The 16,659-nt window shown below is 44.3% G+C and overlaps 1 protein-coding gene across 9 annotated transcripts in view; it reads right to left on the bottom strand.

Moving 5' to 3' along the window:
* Positions 1 to 16,407, bottom strand: part of LOC126186151 (protein held out wings) — a 419,545-nt gene extending 403,138 nt beyond the window's left edge. For 5 of the 9 annotated variants that reach the window (XR_007537298.1, XM_049928193.1, XM_049928188.1 and 2 more), the window contains exon 1: positions 16,204 to 16,406. Coding sequence is in view for 8 of the 9 variants with exons in the window: in XM_049928193.1 (XP_049784150.1) it covers positions 16,204 to 16,327 (124 nt within the window). In the remaining variant the exon portion in view is untranslated. Of the gene's footprint in view, positions 1 to 16,203 lie in introns of all 9 variants that reach the window. The other 4 variants (XM_049928186.1, XM_049928185.1, XM_049928190.1 and 1 more) reach the window with 2 other exon arrangements.
* Positions 16,408 to 16,659: the final 252 nt, after the last annotated feature.

Here is a 16,659-nt window from a genome sequence, read left to right as displayed (position 1 = left end):
ATAAGTGTAACTTCCTGGCAGATTAAAACTGTGTGCCGCAACGAGACTCGAACTTGGGTAGCTCGGTTGGTAGAGCACTTGCCCGCGAATGGCAAGGGTCCCGACTTCAATTCTCGGTCCTGTACACAGTTTTAATCTGCCAGGAAGTTTCATATCAGCGCACACTCCGCTGCATAGTCAAAATCTCATTCCTGAAACATCCTCCAGGCTGTGGCAAAGCCATGTCTCCACTATATCCTTTCTTTCGGGAGTGCTAGTTCTGCAAGGTTCGCAAGAGAGATTCTGTAAAGTTTGGAAGGTAGGAGACGAGGTACTGGCAGAAGTACGGCTGTAAGGACGGGGCGTGAGTCGTGCTTGTGTTGCTCAGTTGGTAGAGCACTTGCCCGCGGAAGGCAAAGGTCCCGAGTTCGAATCTCGGTCCGGCACAGTGTTTTAATCTGCCAGGAAGTTTAATATCAGCGCACACTCCGCTGCAGAGTGAAAATCTCATTCTTAAAAAGTGTAATTTGGCCCGTCTGTTTTGGATGAATACATCGCCTTTGATTTTTCCTTTTTTTGTTTTGTAAGAAACTGGACCGACACTACTTCGACGAATGTTACAAGCTTTGTACTCTTCTAAAGTAGTCATAGAAATGTTTTAGCCAATTGGAAGAAAGAGTTAATACGAGAATGAAAGCACCTGCACGCATTCATCGCTTTCCAAAGCGCAGAGGAGTCGCATTCCCAAATGCATTTAAGCTCTCTTGCACCTGAATTCGGGTGGACCGATCAGTGTACCCTTCCTCGACCTTTTCTTACCTGCGAAGTTCGTGTACGCCGTGACAGAGCCAAATCCACGCTACAGACCAATCACCTGACGAGACAAAAGTTATCAGCAAAACTCGCGACGATCTTTCGCAGCTTCAACATTGATCTTTAGGAAGAAAGGCTGAAGAAAATTACATAAAGTCGAGATGAATAGGGTAACACGTCGGTGTACTTGGGATAAAGAGGTTTGTCTCTGGGAACGGGCCATCACCGCGTAACGTAAGACTAAGGATAAATGTCACAGTTTCCCGTAAGTGGAAAGATTGTACCGGGGTGGCGCAAACTTCAAAAAGCAGATGTTAATGGCAGAAAAAGTGCCGTGCTTGACCAGACGCATTTCCAGTACAGTGACGATTCTGGCAGAGGAAGAATAGTAATATTAGTAGTATTAGCAACCGGAGAAGTAGAATGAAATTTTTTTTGGATTTGACAGGTCAATATTCCGAGCTTTCCGAAGCAGCTCACCGATACGAAGCAACAAAATCAAATGGCTCTGAGCATTATGGGACTTAACATCGGAAGGTCATCAGCCCCCTAGAACTTAGAACTACTTAAACCTAACTAACCTAAGGACATCACACACATCCATGCCCGAGGGAGGATTCGAACCTGCGACCGTAGCACCAGCGCGCGGTTCCAGACTGAAGCGCCTAGAACCGCTCGGTCACACCGGCCGGCAGTTGTACAAAGGTAAATAACTAACAGAAATGTTTGATACAAAACTAAATGCAGTATACGTTCCAGTTTTATTTAGTAACGTCCAATGTGACTACTTTTTGTAACACGACAAATGTCCCATCTGCAATCAAATTTCTGCCAAATCCTGTGAAGCAAGTCTTGACGTATGACGGCAGCTGCCTGTGTTATCCCCTGTCGCAGCTCGTCGACGTTTCCCTAAAGCGGAGGAACAAACCTTTGTTTTTAATGTAACCCCACACGCAGAAATCCATTGGGGTTAAATCATGTGATTGTGGTGGCCAGAGTATTGCTCCACGACGTCCAATCCGAGTCGCCGCATTTCTATGGGGAGAGGCAAGCAACAAATTCACCATGATAATGTGGTCGTCCACCACTTGCTGAAAAATAATTTTTGTGTCCATATCCTGTTGTGATTGAGGCATTAGAAAATGTTGGAGCAGTCCAGTTACAGCTGACTCGGCAAAAGAGGAAGAACAGTAAATCTTGTTACAGCTTACAGCGGAAAATACATTTTACCTTAGTCGAGTCCCGTACGTGCTCGATTACGTGTACATGGTTTCTGCTCACCCCATATCCGAACATTATGCCGATTCACTTTGCCGCAGCTATGGGTGGTGCCTTCGTCACTGAAAACAGTTTTAATAAGAAAATCTTCTTCAGTCCTCAATTCGTTAAACATTTATACATAAAACACAGCCCGTTTTCTCTTAAAGCTTGCAACAATGCCAATTTGTAGGGTTTGAATGACATTTATTTTCTTAATACCTTCCACATTAACACTAAGCACGTTCAATTCTAAGCCGGCACGTGTCGTTGATTTACCGGGACTGCCAGTTTAAGACTGCCGAAGTTGCTCAACTGTTGCGTCAGTGATGCTGGTCCACCCTTACCGGACGTCCTTTCTGATATACAGCCAGTTTCTGTGAAACGACTGCACCAATTAATAACAGTTTTTCTTTGAGGTGGTGGCTTACGATGTTTAGCGCTGAACCGTCTCTGAATTGTACCAGCGTATTTTGTTTGATGAAACCATAAACACGCTGTGCACGCTCCGTATAGTCATACGACTCCATGATGCTGTTGGAATAGCCCATAGCGCCACATAGCGGGAAAGTCAGGCACTAGAAGTGTTAAGCAAAAACTTGAAGTAATACTGCATTCAGCGCTTTATCACACATTTCTGTAAGACACACAGGAATTAGAGACCTTGACTGCGAGTGAAATCAATGGGGAAAGCTAAAAATTTGTGCTGGAGCAAAATTCGAACCCGGGTTGCCTGCTTACTAGGCATAGGTTCTGACCACTGGGTCATCCAGAGACAGGAGTTCTACCCAAGACCTGGGTTCGAATCCTGGTACGGCATAAATTTCCAACTTTCCCCATTGATTTCAATCAATGCCTATTCGCAGCCAGGGTCTGTAATAACTCGTTGTGTCTTAACAGGTAATGGCTGCTAGATCAAAAATTGTGTTTGTTTTTATGGACATGTCGGAAAGCACAGTAGCATATATGTGTATTTCTGTAAGTTACTTACCCTGTTCACAATTAAAGGTTACTACTTTAGTATAACTAATTTATGAACACCATGTAAATGCAAGTGCTCGTCATGCAGTAACTTTTACTTAACGAGAAGTACTACTCAGACTCGACACTAAGCGAACTTATCACACTGGGAATATTAAATTAATATATTATTTGGGACGCTTCTACCACGTCCCATGCACACGCTACTCGAACGAAACAAGACGCAGTGTTTGTTAAACGGTCTCGTCGTATTGAAAATTCTACATTTGATCAATATGCAAATAGCACTTTTAGCTGAGAAGATGAATTAAATTCGTGACACACTGACTAACTTGGAATACTCCAATTTATCGATGAAAGTGACTGTAATATTTGGTGCGTTCAAATCTCGGAAGAAATTGCAGGTGCTCATATTCTGGCGGGTCCTACAGCCAGTATCAGCAGCAATAACGGAGGAAACGTCGTTCTGATCAACACACTGCTGCAGTAACAACGCGCGACAAGTTCGCTACATTTCTGTCGCCTTTACCTGCTCACTACGGCTTGCAACGTTAGGATTCCCACTTTCGAAGGCGATTCACACAAAGTCAATGAACTCGACACAACACTTTATGATACTCTTTATATTCTTTCCGAAAATAAAACTTTTCTTAAGGGCAAATAACTACGACAAGGATTCAATTTTTATCACGGGAAACGTACAGAGGCCAACACACCCACAAACAGGATTGTACTGTTCTCAAAAATGCAAACGCAAGTTTCAGCTAACTGACCAAACGAAGGAATTTTCAGCCTTGCATAAAATGCACAAAACATCTAAAAAAAATAATAAAAAGGAAAGCACTGACCAAGATTGCTGATTATTTTGAAATTTAATTTCATCCTGATGTGAATATCAATTGGATCTACCAGCTTTTATAGTTGCTTCCTTATTATGTCGACCAATATTACACCTTGCACTAGCCTTAGACGTCCAACACAAAATATTAGAGAATAGTGTAACCACCAGCGCCTTACAAGTTTTAGTTATGTACCTACGTTGCCAGGATAGCTTCCATCGTGTATCGTTACCATGTCAACTCATGGACGTAACTAAACTTTCACACTGGGCCAATATTAAATTGAATCGCTATCGCATAAAATTGAAAAAATTAAGCATGTTAAAGACGTGCTGATGACAATTTATTGAACGAACCTATATAGTGCGACAAGAAAGAGGAGTTACAGGGATCAGATCCTGCATCTACATCAATTATTCTGTGAGAAAAAAGGCGCATTGGGTAGGATGAGTACGGAGGAGGATTAAAACCGCAAGTACAAGGCAATGAGCAGCCACAACCGGCTTACTTCCTGGCGAATTTTCAGGCATGTCGTCGCCCTTGTCGTATTCTCTAAGGTTTTCGACCCTTAGCTGAAATCTCTTTCAACCATAGATGTTCGAGGGCGCACTTGTAGGGACAATCTAGATGTGGGTGTCACATTCTGCGTCTCAGAAAACATCGCTGCCACAGCCGGCACCGTTAGAGAAAGAGTTGGAGAACAATAGTGGAATCTCTGTCGGTGTCCGGTAGCAGCTGAGTCGCAATCACGGCCAGCCACTTGGAGCACAGACTAGGAGAACGAGGGCTTATACAGACTTGACCCCTGGCGCAAGTGCTCAACTTTGGCCTCTTCATTACGGGAGTCACAGCATCTGCACCACTCGCTCGTAATCTCGAATCACAGACGGTGCAAGCATACGGTCCCGACTACAGGTCAACAACAGAAACGGGTGAGAACTTTTACACAATGACCTGCCAACAACAAACAGTTGTAAAATTGGCATAACACAATTTTCAACAACGCCTTTACTTGCCCGGAAACTAAATTAAAGAAAGTATTGGGATCTTACCTGTAGGACGAATGTAAAGTGCTGCTGAAGGCATTACAAAATTAGAAACAAATCTTTTGAAATGACGTTGAAAATAACAACGCTTAGCTTCCAATATGCTGTCCTCTACCTTTAATGTCCTATATTTAGGCAAAATACTTCTGATGGACATATTACTGCTATTTCACATTTGTTTCGTTTTGTGAATCATTGTTATGCCTAAAGAACACGTTTGGTGCGTGTTACCGTTTACATCCAACGAGACGTAACTGAAACCATAGTTTGACATTTCCTCGTCTAGAATTGAGTGTTCGGAGCGTTCTCACGTGTATGCACCAAGTACTCTGTCACTATTGCTCCATTCTTAGAAAATATCGTCACCCTTCACAAGTCCTTAACATACGGGAACGTTGCGCTCGTAACCCTTTTTGTCACTTTTTCAGTAATTATTTGGTACGTACTCTTCCTTGTTCCGAGATACTGCCCTAAAGAAAACCTCTTGATAGTGAATTCATGCTTTATTCATCAGCAAGGTCTACCACACAACTGCCCAATGAGTATTAAAAAAAATCTATCAGCTACCACAAAATTTTTGGCATTTCTCCGCCTATTGTTGATAATTAAACAAGATATTACGCCGTTTTGTCGACATGTGTTTATACTTAAACGCCGCTTCTGTCTCCATTTTACCAATGGCAGAAGATGCGCTTTCCACATTTCTTTCAGTTACTTAATGGTTCAAATAGCTCTAAGCACTATGGGACTCAACATCGGAGGTCATCAGTCCCCTAGACTTAGAACTAAGTAAACCTAACTAACCTAAGGACATCACCCACATCCATGCCCGAGGCAGGATTCGAACCAGCAACCGTAGCAGCCGCGTGGTTCCGGACTGAAGCCCCTAGAACCGCTCGGCCACCTCAGCCGCCTTTCAGTTACTTAATCTATGGAGAAAAAGAATCTGGGCAAACACACAGTGCTAGTCATAAATGCAGTTACAGCTCTTCTTCAGATGCTCAATACCTTAATGAACATTTGACGCAAGGCGATCTGTAGTTCGTTATCGATACGAAGAAGCGTAGTACAGTAGTGGGAGCGACGTAGCTTGCGTCGCCAGATATTACACAGGAACTCTGGTTTGAGAACACTGTTACAGTGGCTGCTAGAATAAGCCTTCGAGCTGCTCGGTCACTAGAAGAGTGGCTTACGGAAGAGCGCTCACCATAAGACTCATACCAATAAAGAAGACTACTAAAATAAGACCATCATAAAGAAACTTACGTCCTAATCAACTTCAGTTACAGGTGTCAAAATCTGGATAAATTTCAAGTTAGTCAACAGTAAAAATGTAGAATGAGATTTTCACTCTGCAGCGGAGTGTGCGCTGATATGAAACTTCCTGACAGATTAAAACTGTGTGCCGGACCGAGACTCGAACTCGGGACCTTTGCCTTTCGTGGGCAAGTGCTCTACCAACTGAGCTACCCAAGCACAACTCACGCCCCGTCCTCACAGCTTTAGTTCTGCCAGTACCTCTTCTTCTACTTTCTGTAAAGTCTGGAAAGTAGGAGAAGAGATACTGGCAGAACTAAAGCTGTGAGGACGGGGCGTGAGTTGTGCTTGGGTAGCTCAGTTGGTAGAGCACTTGCCCACGAAAGGCAAAGGTCCCGAGTTCGAGTCTCGGTCCGGCACACAGTTTTAATCTGCCAGGAAGTTTTAGTAAAAATCTAGCTCTGGCAATGAAGCTTTCCGCTATAATAATAAATCTACCACACATTGAATTGTTTTCACTGTGCACTCAAGAAGCTCCGGTTCTCCGTACATTACTATGCATTAATGTAATATTAGGTCTTCGGCACGGAATACTTAACGCATTCTCGAGAGCAGATAGTGTAATGCCAAGCAGTGGCAGTCGACTGTAAAATATCCTTTTCATATCTTTGAATCCCTAAACAACTTCTAGAGAGAACCGAATTCCTGTGACAACCACGGCTTTTACTACCCAAACGTGAATTGCCTGTGGTAGAGATAAGGGCGACTTTTTTTTTGGGGGGGGGGGGGAGAGGGGGAGAGCTTAAATCTGTCCAATCGTTCTACTCTCATGCAGTCCTGGCGTAGGACGACAACATTTTGTCTAAAAATGGGGCAGCCAAGTGCTTCCAGACACGCTGCTCTTCGACAAGATACGGGTCTATGAGCAGATAGCGACTGCAGGGAGGCAAACGATACGCCGCTGCCGCAGCACGAAGGAAACGTGGAATTTCCGCGTCTGCTACGAAGCTCATTAGTGGGTGAGGCACTTCCCTTTCACATTAAGTGCTGCAGAGAGGGCCCGCCTACTGGCTGGTCACAGCTGGCACCACCGAGCAGCCAGGTCTCACTGTTGAGTAACTTAGTAGTAGTAGTAGTAGTAGTAGTAGTAGTAGAAGGGTTGTGTGGGCGCACGACAGCAAGGTCTTCAGCGCCCGTTCAGTATCATAGTGAGACAGGTGTCAAGAAAAAACTCAGAACATTTACATATAACGGAACAGAAAACACGGGGAACAATCATTGAAAAACATGTGCTCACCCACACCGAAGCGTGGGATGAAGCAGGGCGTCAACAGTGAAACATGGACAACACGGGAAGAAAAGGGTAGAAGGTGCTAAAACAAAGTAGCAGATGGAAGTGGCTGGCTGACCGCAAGGAAAAAAGGGAGGAGTCAGCCACTCTGCAATACACTAAAACCTCCAGCCTAAAAGTTTAGGCCAGAGTCCAGACGCATCACAAAACTTAAAAGCCCTAGACACACACGTCTCATCGTTAGCTAAAACATAGGGCAGATCCCCATCAACTTGTGCTTCTGCCCTTGCATCACGGTATAAAATGCAGTCTGTTAAAATGTGTCGGACAGAGATGTGCACACCACAAGCATCACAAAACGGAGGATCCTCCCGCCGTAATAAATAGCTATGTGTCAGAGGACACTGTCCGATCCGAAGACGTGTGAGCGCCACCTCTTCCCGCCTGGGCAGCCGGCAGGAGGAACGCCACGGCCGAGTGGTTGACTTTACCAACCGCAGTTTATTGGCCGTCACCGCCAGCCATTCGTCCTCCCACAACTCCAGGCACTTCCTGTGGAGTGCAGCGATGACTGACTGCAAGGGGATGGGACACTGAGTAACTGCCTCGGTTGGAATGGCATCTAGATCGCTTCTCTTCGCCACCCAAAACAGAAAATTGTTTCATGGTCATTTCGTTCTGGGATATTCCTGGTTAATTTATGTTTATGGAACGTTTCAATGTTTATATGCGACGATGAATTTTTAATCATCCATGTACCAGGACGACGGGAAGAAATATGTCATGTACCCCAAGGAAGTGAAACAGATCCATTTCTAGTGTCATACATTAATGACTCCGCGGGTAGTAGTACCTACGAGAATGTTGTAATCAATAAAAATTGTACCAAATAGTTGAAGAATTTGACGAAATATACTTTTCAAATAATGGCGACTACCTCTTAATGTAGAAAACTGTTGAACAGTGAATTCCAAGAAGTGCCGTTTGATTACGCAATTTGATGAGTAGCAGGTAGAGTCGACTGGTACAATACCTAATAGTAAACAACGTATGAAATGGGGTGGTGACCACAAAGCCAAGTTGTACGTGGAGAAAACGGAATGCTTCGATTTATCGAGAGGATATTGAAAAACTACCGTCGATTAAGAGTGAGATCGTTCAAGAAACATTTGCAGGGTCATACTAGAGTATTACTCAAGTGTGTGAAATTAGTATCAGACCAGTTGACACAAGAGCGCTACAAAGAGGGTGTCACACCAATGACTTCTTCTGACTGGTTAGAGAGGAACAGATACGCCAGAAAACGCGAATGGCAGTCAAAGATGTTGTGCACATCGTAAAGCCTTGCTTAGAAGATTCCAGTACTTTTTAGTTGGCGACTTACAAACCTTGTGGATATTCTTGATGATGATGATGATGTTGCTTTCAGCACGAAGACTGGTTTGGTGCAACTCTCCATGCTACTCCTTCATGTACTAGCCTCATCATCTCCGAATAACTGCCTCAACCTGTAGCGTGAAGGTACAGGAAGACAAATGACAGCTCGGAATGAAATAATCATTCATCTCACACTCAAACAGCGAATGGGACGTGAACAAATATCAATAAATGTCACTAAGTGTGCAGTGGTTTCCAGGGAATATGTAGATCAAAGTTTAGTCTACTGAGTAAGGCGGTCCGTACGTGCGACTATTAAATACAATGAAGACACGCTTCCATATAGCGTTCTTTAATTTTTTTATTTTTTCTCCTATCCTACAGTTTTGTGCCCTTACGGCTATCTGGAGTGGCTCGGAAGGTAAGTCTCTGATGTTTAACACACCCTATCACATTATCTCTTTCTCTAGTCAACTGTTTTTATAGCCCTTTCCTCGCAGATCATTTCTCAACGGACCAGTCAATTTAATTTTGAGCATCCTTTTAGAAAACAACGCTTCAAACGCTTCGATTCTCTTCCTTTCCGGCTCTGTAAATATTGGTAACAGCGCACAATGGAAAGCTCACGTGCCTTAAGCTTCTGGAAGAAAATCCTTTGCTGAAACGTAACAGAGGAATGTCGTCTTGCAGGAATCCGTGGAAAGGAGTGTCCATGCTGCTTTCTAACGCGACCAACGTCACCAGCCACGTTAGTGCGAAGACATTCGCCGAAGTCTCCTCAGGATGTGGCGTCGTGGTTCGTGAAACTTGTGTTGACGAACTTCGCTCAGCTGTTCAAAAGAAGTAGCGAGCAGCTTCAGCAAAAACGTTGATCTGCGAGCTGAAGTTTGCGATGAAGCTCAGGTGTCGCGCTGGCTTCAGGCCACTGTGTCACCGTTAGGCGCATTGCTGGAGTCTGTCGCTACCGTTACGGCAGTACGGTTCCACTGCGTGCTCCGAATACACGCCAGCAACTAAACTTCATCACAATAGCTGCACTTCACTAATCAACCGACCTCGGTCCGGTTAGGACCAGTTTCACATTATAAGAGAAGCAATTATACAACCATCGTACATTAACAAGTTTTACAAAAAGTGAACCATTCTACAGTGTTACCCGTAAATAATATAAAAACGTATCTATGTATCTTTCGTAGATTTTTGCTCTTAAACCGAACTCGGTCCACATATCCCCTACTGTCAGGCAACAATTTCTGGGAGAATAAGAATCCCCTACCGATCACAGTTCAGAGGATATGACGTCATAAACAATGAGATACGTGGAAAACTACCGCACCATCATGCATGACGTTTAAATGTATAACTGCTGTGCTGCTAACTGTATTCGCAATAAATTTCGCCGACAGTTTCCTCATATGCCGCTAAATGCACCTACATATCATGGTACTACACACAGTTCAGGATGTGACGTCATAAATATTGATATATTTTAAAAGAATGCCGCGTAATGCCTGAAGTTTTAATACATCTATTCTTTACTACTCAGTCACGCCTACAGTCTGGTCAACAAAATCCCTGGCATGTGGCAGAGCTTTTGACAGCTTTCAACTGCGAAGCGCAAACTTCTGCAGGCGAAAAGGGCAGTCGTCTGTAGGGCTATGAAGAGGCTTTGGCACAGAGACATCTACAAAATCGTGTTGCAGACACGCCAACCAGCTGTGCCCAGCGTACAGAAACTGTCCGGGATAACATTTTGTACATTGCATACTGTAGTTATACATTTGTACATTACATGTATTTCTTTTTTGTGGCGGTTTCATAATATGAAATGTTTTTTCACGAATATATGGAAATGAAATACTTCACTAAAAAACAGTTAATTTTTTGTTACCTTTTCAGATAGAAAATTGGCAACACGAATACCCGAGAAATGCTGTCAGCTCGTACATAAAACGCTGATAGAATTACGCATACTGTGACTGAGCTGCAGATCTACTACGCATTCCTGCATGCAGAACAACGAAGGCTATCACAGTACATCTGCGGAACACAAAACATATGCCTAAGACATGCGGAGGATAGATGGTTTTGTGCAGGAACTGGCAACTGAAACAAAGCGTAAATAAATGTAAGGTATTACCTGTAAATAAGAGAAGAAATCCACTACTGTGCGATTACACTATCTCTGGAAACAGTAACTACAGACCGTCCGCAGAAGAGCATTTGTTCAAGAGATTCCTAGATATTTCTGACATCTCCGAAACCCCCACCAGGATGGGTTAATTGGAGAGAGAAAGGCGGAACGATTACCACAGTATACACATTCAGTTTAGGAAGCTACGGACATACAGATGTAGACTACCAGGTTATTTATTCAAGTGGAAATGTAGACGCATGATGCTCAACTAATGAATTCTCACACAACCCGTAAACGGTCCTAAACTGACCGAAAACAGTCACTTATTAAGAAGGTTCTGCAAGCTGTCATTGACCGCCTACACAAAACATTATTATCCTTAACCTTTGGGATGCATTCGCAGAAGCGAGCCATTAATTACTGGCTCATACGTCACAGCAGAGAATCTTATCTCCAAACTCATTTCCAACCAAGCTAACAAACAGAGCGTGCATTGAATCATGTGAACTCTTATTTAAAGCTCAGTACTATATCCTGTGACGTCCAGTTTTCAGCTACACGCTAAGAAACGGGCGAGTAATACGATGAATTTCTGTAGCCATCGAAGTCCTACTCTAATACTGAAAAACGAATGCATATTTGTCCCTGGCATGTAGAATGTGCGTGACACTGTTCACTTCCTTGACAGCTGCTTCCTAGAGAACTCCACTGCAAACAAAATAATGAAAACAAAAAATTGGAGAAATCAGTAACTGAACACAGAAATGCTCTGAGAACTTACTAAATAATTCGAAAATTACTTTCTACGTTGTTGGACTTTGGTGATGTTGGATCCTATCCTGAAAACTGCCGTCACCTCGTGGAACTTCTGCGGAATTTTCAAATGCGGACGGACACACCTGTTTTCACGGAGCCAACGATACCTTAAATAGATTCCCTCCAGACCGATGGCGGTTCTCGAGTATTTCTAAACACCTCACTGCTGATAGAAATTTTCTAGCGCCGAGACAACTTCACCTTCAACGTATTATACCAATCGTTTCTCGAAGTTCGACATACATTTTCCATCATTTTCACGGACAATAAAGAATCAATTACAGCTGCGTAAAGAGAAATTCGGTTCAGTGTAAATATCTATCAGTTTGGTTTCCTAGGCAACGATAGCAAACCAATAATCTTTTTCGTTGAGTCTCTCAGCATAAACATTCAAAACTAGCAACTTCAACATGGACGTTTTTGTTTTCAGGTGTGCTGCAATGAACTACGTAAAAGGAGACATTTGCAATGAGGATGAAGGGCATCAAATCTGTGGCGGATTAGATGCGCTTTAATAACACAAACCATGGACGAAACATTGGTGTATCAGTGGAGTAACAACTTTGTACATTCCATGAAACTTCGTCACCGAAATTCGCCAAGAAAGCCTATACTTTCATCTATACAAATTATTTTCAGAAATGAATGGGGCTAATGTCTACAATTGCTTCTGAAAATAATTTCATAACATCACATTTCGCTCAGTAGGGCAAGTATGTAATGATACTTAAATCCCCCATAAGTTCAACATTGTTTACAAACCTTCACACACTTTTTACGCCACGTTTATGTGCACAGGTGATGTAATAAATATCAATCAACTCTGACTTTTAGCACTCTTTGAAGAATTATTTATTTCTATTCTTGCATAATGGATGTGCAGCAACTAAAATATCGAAGCAACGCGTAATTAGCAGTTATTAAAAAAATTGGTTTCTCTGTCAAAGAATATCTTTATACTTAATTACAAGTTTCTGGGTAATGAATATTTCACTAAGGCAAAAGATCATAAAAAGGCATTTTTTACACAAATTTTATTTTGTATGGAAATAATAAAAATGAAATCGATATAAAAAGACCGGCAGCGCAAGAAACCAATTTCTTTCAAGAAATTTGTCGTGCTTGTTGACCCTGTTGCAACTAAAATATTGGGAACGACAAGAGTATTGAAATACATTGTGTGTGTGTTAAGATGGTTGGCTTCTATGAGTCTCCGTTTCTCTCCTTATTTCACCACGATTATTTCAACATTCCACAATCTTGTAACTGTGGAAAACTGTAAGGCGCATGTTTTGGAATTAATGTCGGAGTCCGTTGAAGATGAAAACAGCCAACTTCTTTACATAAAGTAGTTATTAAAGCGACACCTTTCTAGTTTGGAGTAACATCACGCAAACTCAGCAATCAGTGTCTTGACTCTTACGACGTGATAATGAATCTGCAAAGACATCGTTGAAGAAACAATTTGGTTCCTCATCAGGAGTCACATCATAAAATTACTAGGGTGTAAACCAAGTTCTGTGTCCTGCTTTTATCCCGCAGTATCAGTTGAAGGCCACAGAACACTGGTTCTCCACCCGCTGTAACCATCACGGTTCCTTTAAATCCAAGAAGTGCATGTAGACATAGTTCTTTACGTTGTTATGTAATCTAATAAGATCTGATCCGCTATGAATATGTTGAGGTAAGACCAACCATAATAACCCTACATAGATTTATGGCGCACCCTCCCCCCGTTGCTACAAAACTGATTTTGTAGCAAGAATGGGGATGGGAGGCGCAGTATGCATGAACTGCAACCGGCTGTGCGCTATCTACGCAAGTTACTAAACAGCGAAGGCAGAGCGACTGGAAAAGGACCCCTGGGGGCATTCAGTATCACTCTACTGCGCATTGTTGCTTTCGCCTACGGCCGGGCGCAGCACAAGCTGTTGTCAGTACAACACTACGTGTTTACACGCCACAGGTCCCTCGCTTGTGACACCAGTGTTCAGCGATATCAACGTCACGCAATGTCAGCTGAGCACTGACACTTCTGGAACTTACTGAGGCTGCACGTCAAAACACGCCATCGCACAGCACCGCCACTAAACTCTCGTGACAGTGCTCTACCTGCTTCATCGGCTCGTACCATTCATTTGATCCCGGACGCATTCAGAACCTGTGGCGCAGTGCCAAATTCCGACATGGAAGTAGAGGGCATTAGTAGTTGCTAAGTAAACAAAAATCCCGAAAGTGACGACATGTAAGAGCAATACTGTATCACCTGCTCAAGACGCGTAGCTGTAACAGAAATATACAACAGCAGAACTACAAGCGATTTGTTTACGAACCTGTGCGGCTGGTCCCGGCGGAGGTTCGAGTCCTCCCTCGGGATGGGTGTGAGTGTGTGTTTGTACTTAAGATAATTTAGGTTAAGTAGTTTGTAAGCATAGGACTGATGACCTTAGCAGTTAAGTCCCATAGTTTCACACACATTTGAACATTGTTTACGAACTTCCTTAGTTTCTGTACACTTTTGCGTCTAGATTACCGAATAAAAACACCAGAGAAAAATGTACGGATAGTGTTACGGAATTGATCTCTGATGTTCTTCACAGCGTAAAAATAAACCGTGCGAGAACTCGAGCTTCGCACTTAAAAGAACCTGCAGTGGTCTCTTCGGTGTTACGCAGATCGTGCAATGTAAATTTTAATCAGGATGGAATTATCTCAAAATGTGTGCTGTCTACATGTCCTTCAGTGAGGACGGGAAATGAATATGTTGCCAGGCGTAACACCACCTCGTTCTAGGGTAACATTATCTATTATTTATTCCATTCGTACGGGTTCTCGTTGTTTTGGATATTTTGACTTGTTTGTGACTTGGCTGCAAACTAGCATACCGTATCAGAGACGTTTCGGAATACAACTTATCAGTAGACAGGTTTGGAATATCATAACTGATCTAAACCTTGATCGCAAATCGGACGGAGTACGATTTGATAAAACACACAGAAAGCAAGCCAACAAAACAAAAGTGCCGTTTTAGTGACAATCTTTATGCGTATCTGTCCTTCAGCATTACCGGCTAGGCGTTTCTCAGGAAAAAAAAATGTTCGCGGCGGAACTGTAAACACGTGGAAGGCGTAAAAACACTAGAATTTAAATAGGCTTATGCGGAGAACAGAGATACTCGAGCCTTTACACCACTTCTCTTACAGAACGGGAAAGTACCAGGGAAAAACGGGGAGCAAACAACTGTTGCGCGCACTCACACACATCTATTGCATCTCTTTACATTGGTTGTTGACGTTTTCAAATTGCCAACCATCCTGTATATGCGCAGGGAAGGAAGCAACAGTTTCCACTCTACACTGAACCTGCCGCTCGGTTCTGGCACTTTGTGGTCTGCGCTGAAGAGAACAGAAGGACTTTGGCAGCGGGAGGGAGGGGAGGGGGGAAGCAGACAGGCACTCCTCTCAAGATGGCTGCCGCCCAGGCAGTAGCGCTAAGGAATGCGGCGGGGTGCGCGCGCCCGTCCCGTCCTTGTGTCCGCCTATCTCGCCCACAACCCCTGCCTTCTCCGAATCGCCCAAGACAAAGGAAAAAGAATATCACAGTCAGTACGCAGTAAGTGACACGGACTATCCGCAGGCCCTATTAATGACGGACACGATTAGCGACAACGCAATTTTTAAAAGCTATTTGCGTGTGGTGATGATTACTAGAATGGAACGGCAAGGAAAAGAAAGCTACCTCTGTGCAATATTACGTATGAAACGACGTGAAAAAAAAAAGTCTGGCATATAGTTGCAATGAACTACATCCTGAAGCAGCACGAACGACAAATTTCGTCCTCAAAAAGGCTCTCACCATCTGGCGGAACGAGCAAAAGCGCGTATCTTCTAAAAATACGTCAGTCTAGGCACTTGTAGTGACCCCGTTGCTGCATTAACAGGAAATACGAGCGCGTCTCCGACTGCCGACAGGAACACATTTGTGGGACCACAGTCTTGAGATTTGCGTATCTGGGTTCTCTCCGCCGGAGCACAGCACACAGTAGCAGGAAAGCCCTTGAAGCTCGCGGAAGCGTCGTCGCACCGTTGCAGCTGCGCGCCTTCGCTTGTCCTAAGAATAGCAGGTGACGTAGCCGAGGTGCGAAAATACTCATCATATGATCCGGCCCGAGTCACCGCCTTGCACATGCACGCACACCACCTTCCACTAAAACAGGAATACCACCAAATAGAAAATAAAGACCTGGCACAAGCGATTGCGTAACAATACACACGCAGGAAAAGAGAGCGAAGTTGACGAAGGAGCACCACGGCACTCGCGCACACTCAACACACCCACGCAGAGGAGGCGCCGCTGACATCCGACGCGAATGTTTCCGTCCTAGATTTTCCCCCTGTGGCGGCAGCTTACCTTCGTCCAGGAGCCTCTCGACGTGTATGAAGACATTGGGAAAAGCAGCCAGCTGCTTCTTGTCCTTGAGCAACTGCGCCAGGTAGTCCGCTATACTCTGCGTGCTGGGGTTGGGATCACTCATGGTCGCGACTCAGAGCAGAGCTGGCAGGAAGGCACTGCTCACACTCGCAGGTTCCTAGCGGCACTGGTGGCGCGGAAGGCCGCTCGGGCCGAGCCGGCGGCGCATGCGCGGAGCGGCTGCGCCGTGGCCGCCGCGCTGCGCCGGCGCGACCGGATCGGACGGGTCTATGTGGGGGGGAGGACGCGCCGCCAGAGGCCGGCGGTTCCTCGCCTCGGCGCGCCCCGCGCACTCTGCCCCGCCGCGCATGCCTTATAGGGCCACGACGCCGACGCGACGCCCAGCATCCATTTTCTCGCGATTTTCCGATGGCATCCCACTCGCGCGGATCCGAT

Source organism: Schistocerca cancellata, chromosome 1, assembly GCF_023864275.1.
Source record: "Schistocerca cancellata isolate TAMUIC-IGC-003103 chromosome 1, iqSchCanc2.1, whole genome shotgun sequence".
Taxonomy (NCBI): domain Eukaryota; kingdom Metazoa; phylum Arthropoda; class Insecta; order Orthoptera; family Acrididae; genus Schistocerca; species Schistocerca cancellata.
The sequence above is the reverse complement of the archived record's forward strand: the minus strand, read 5'-3'. Positions and strand labels throughout refer to the sequence as shown.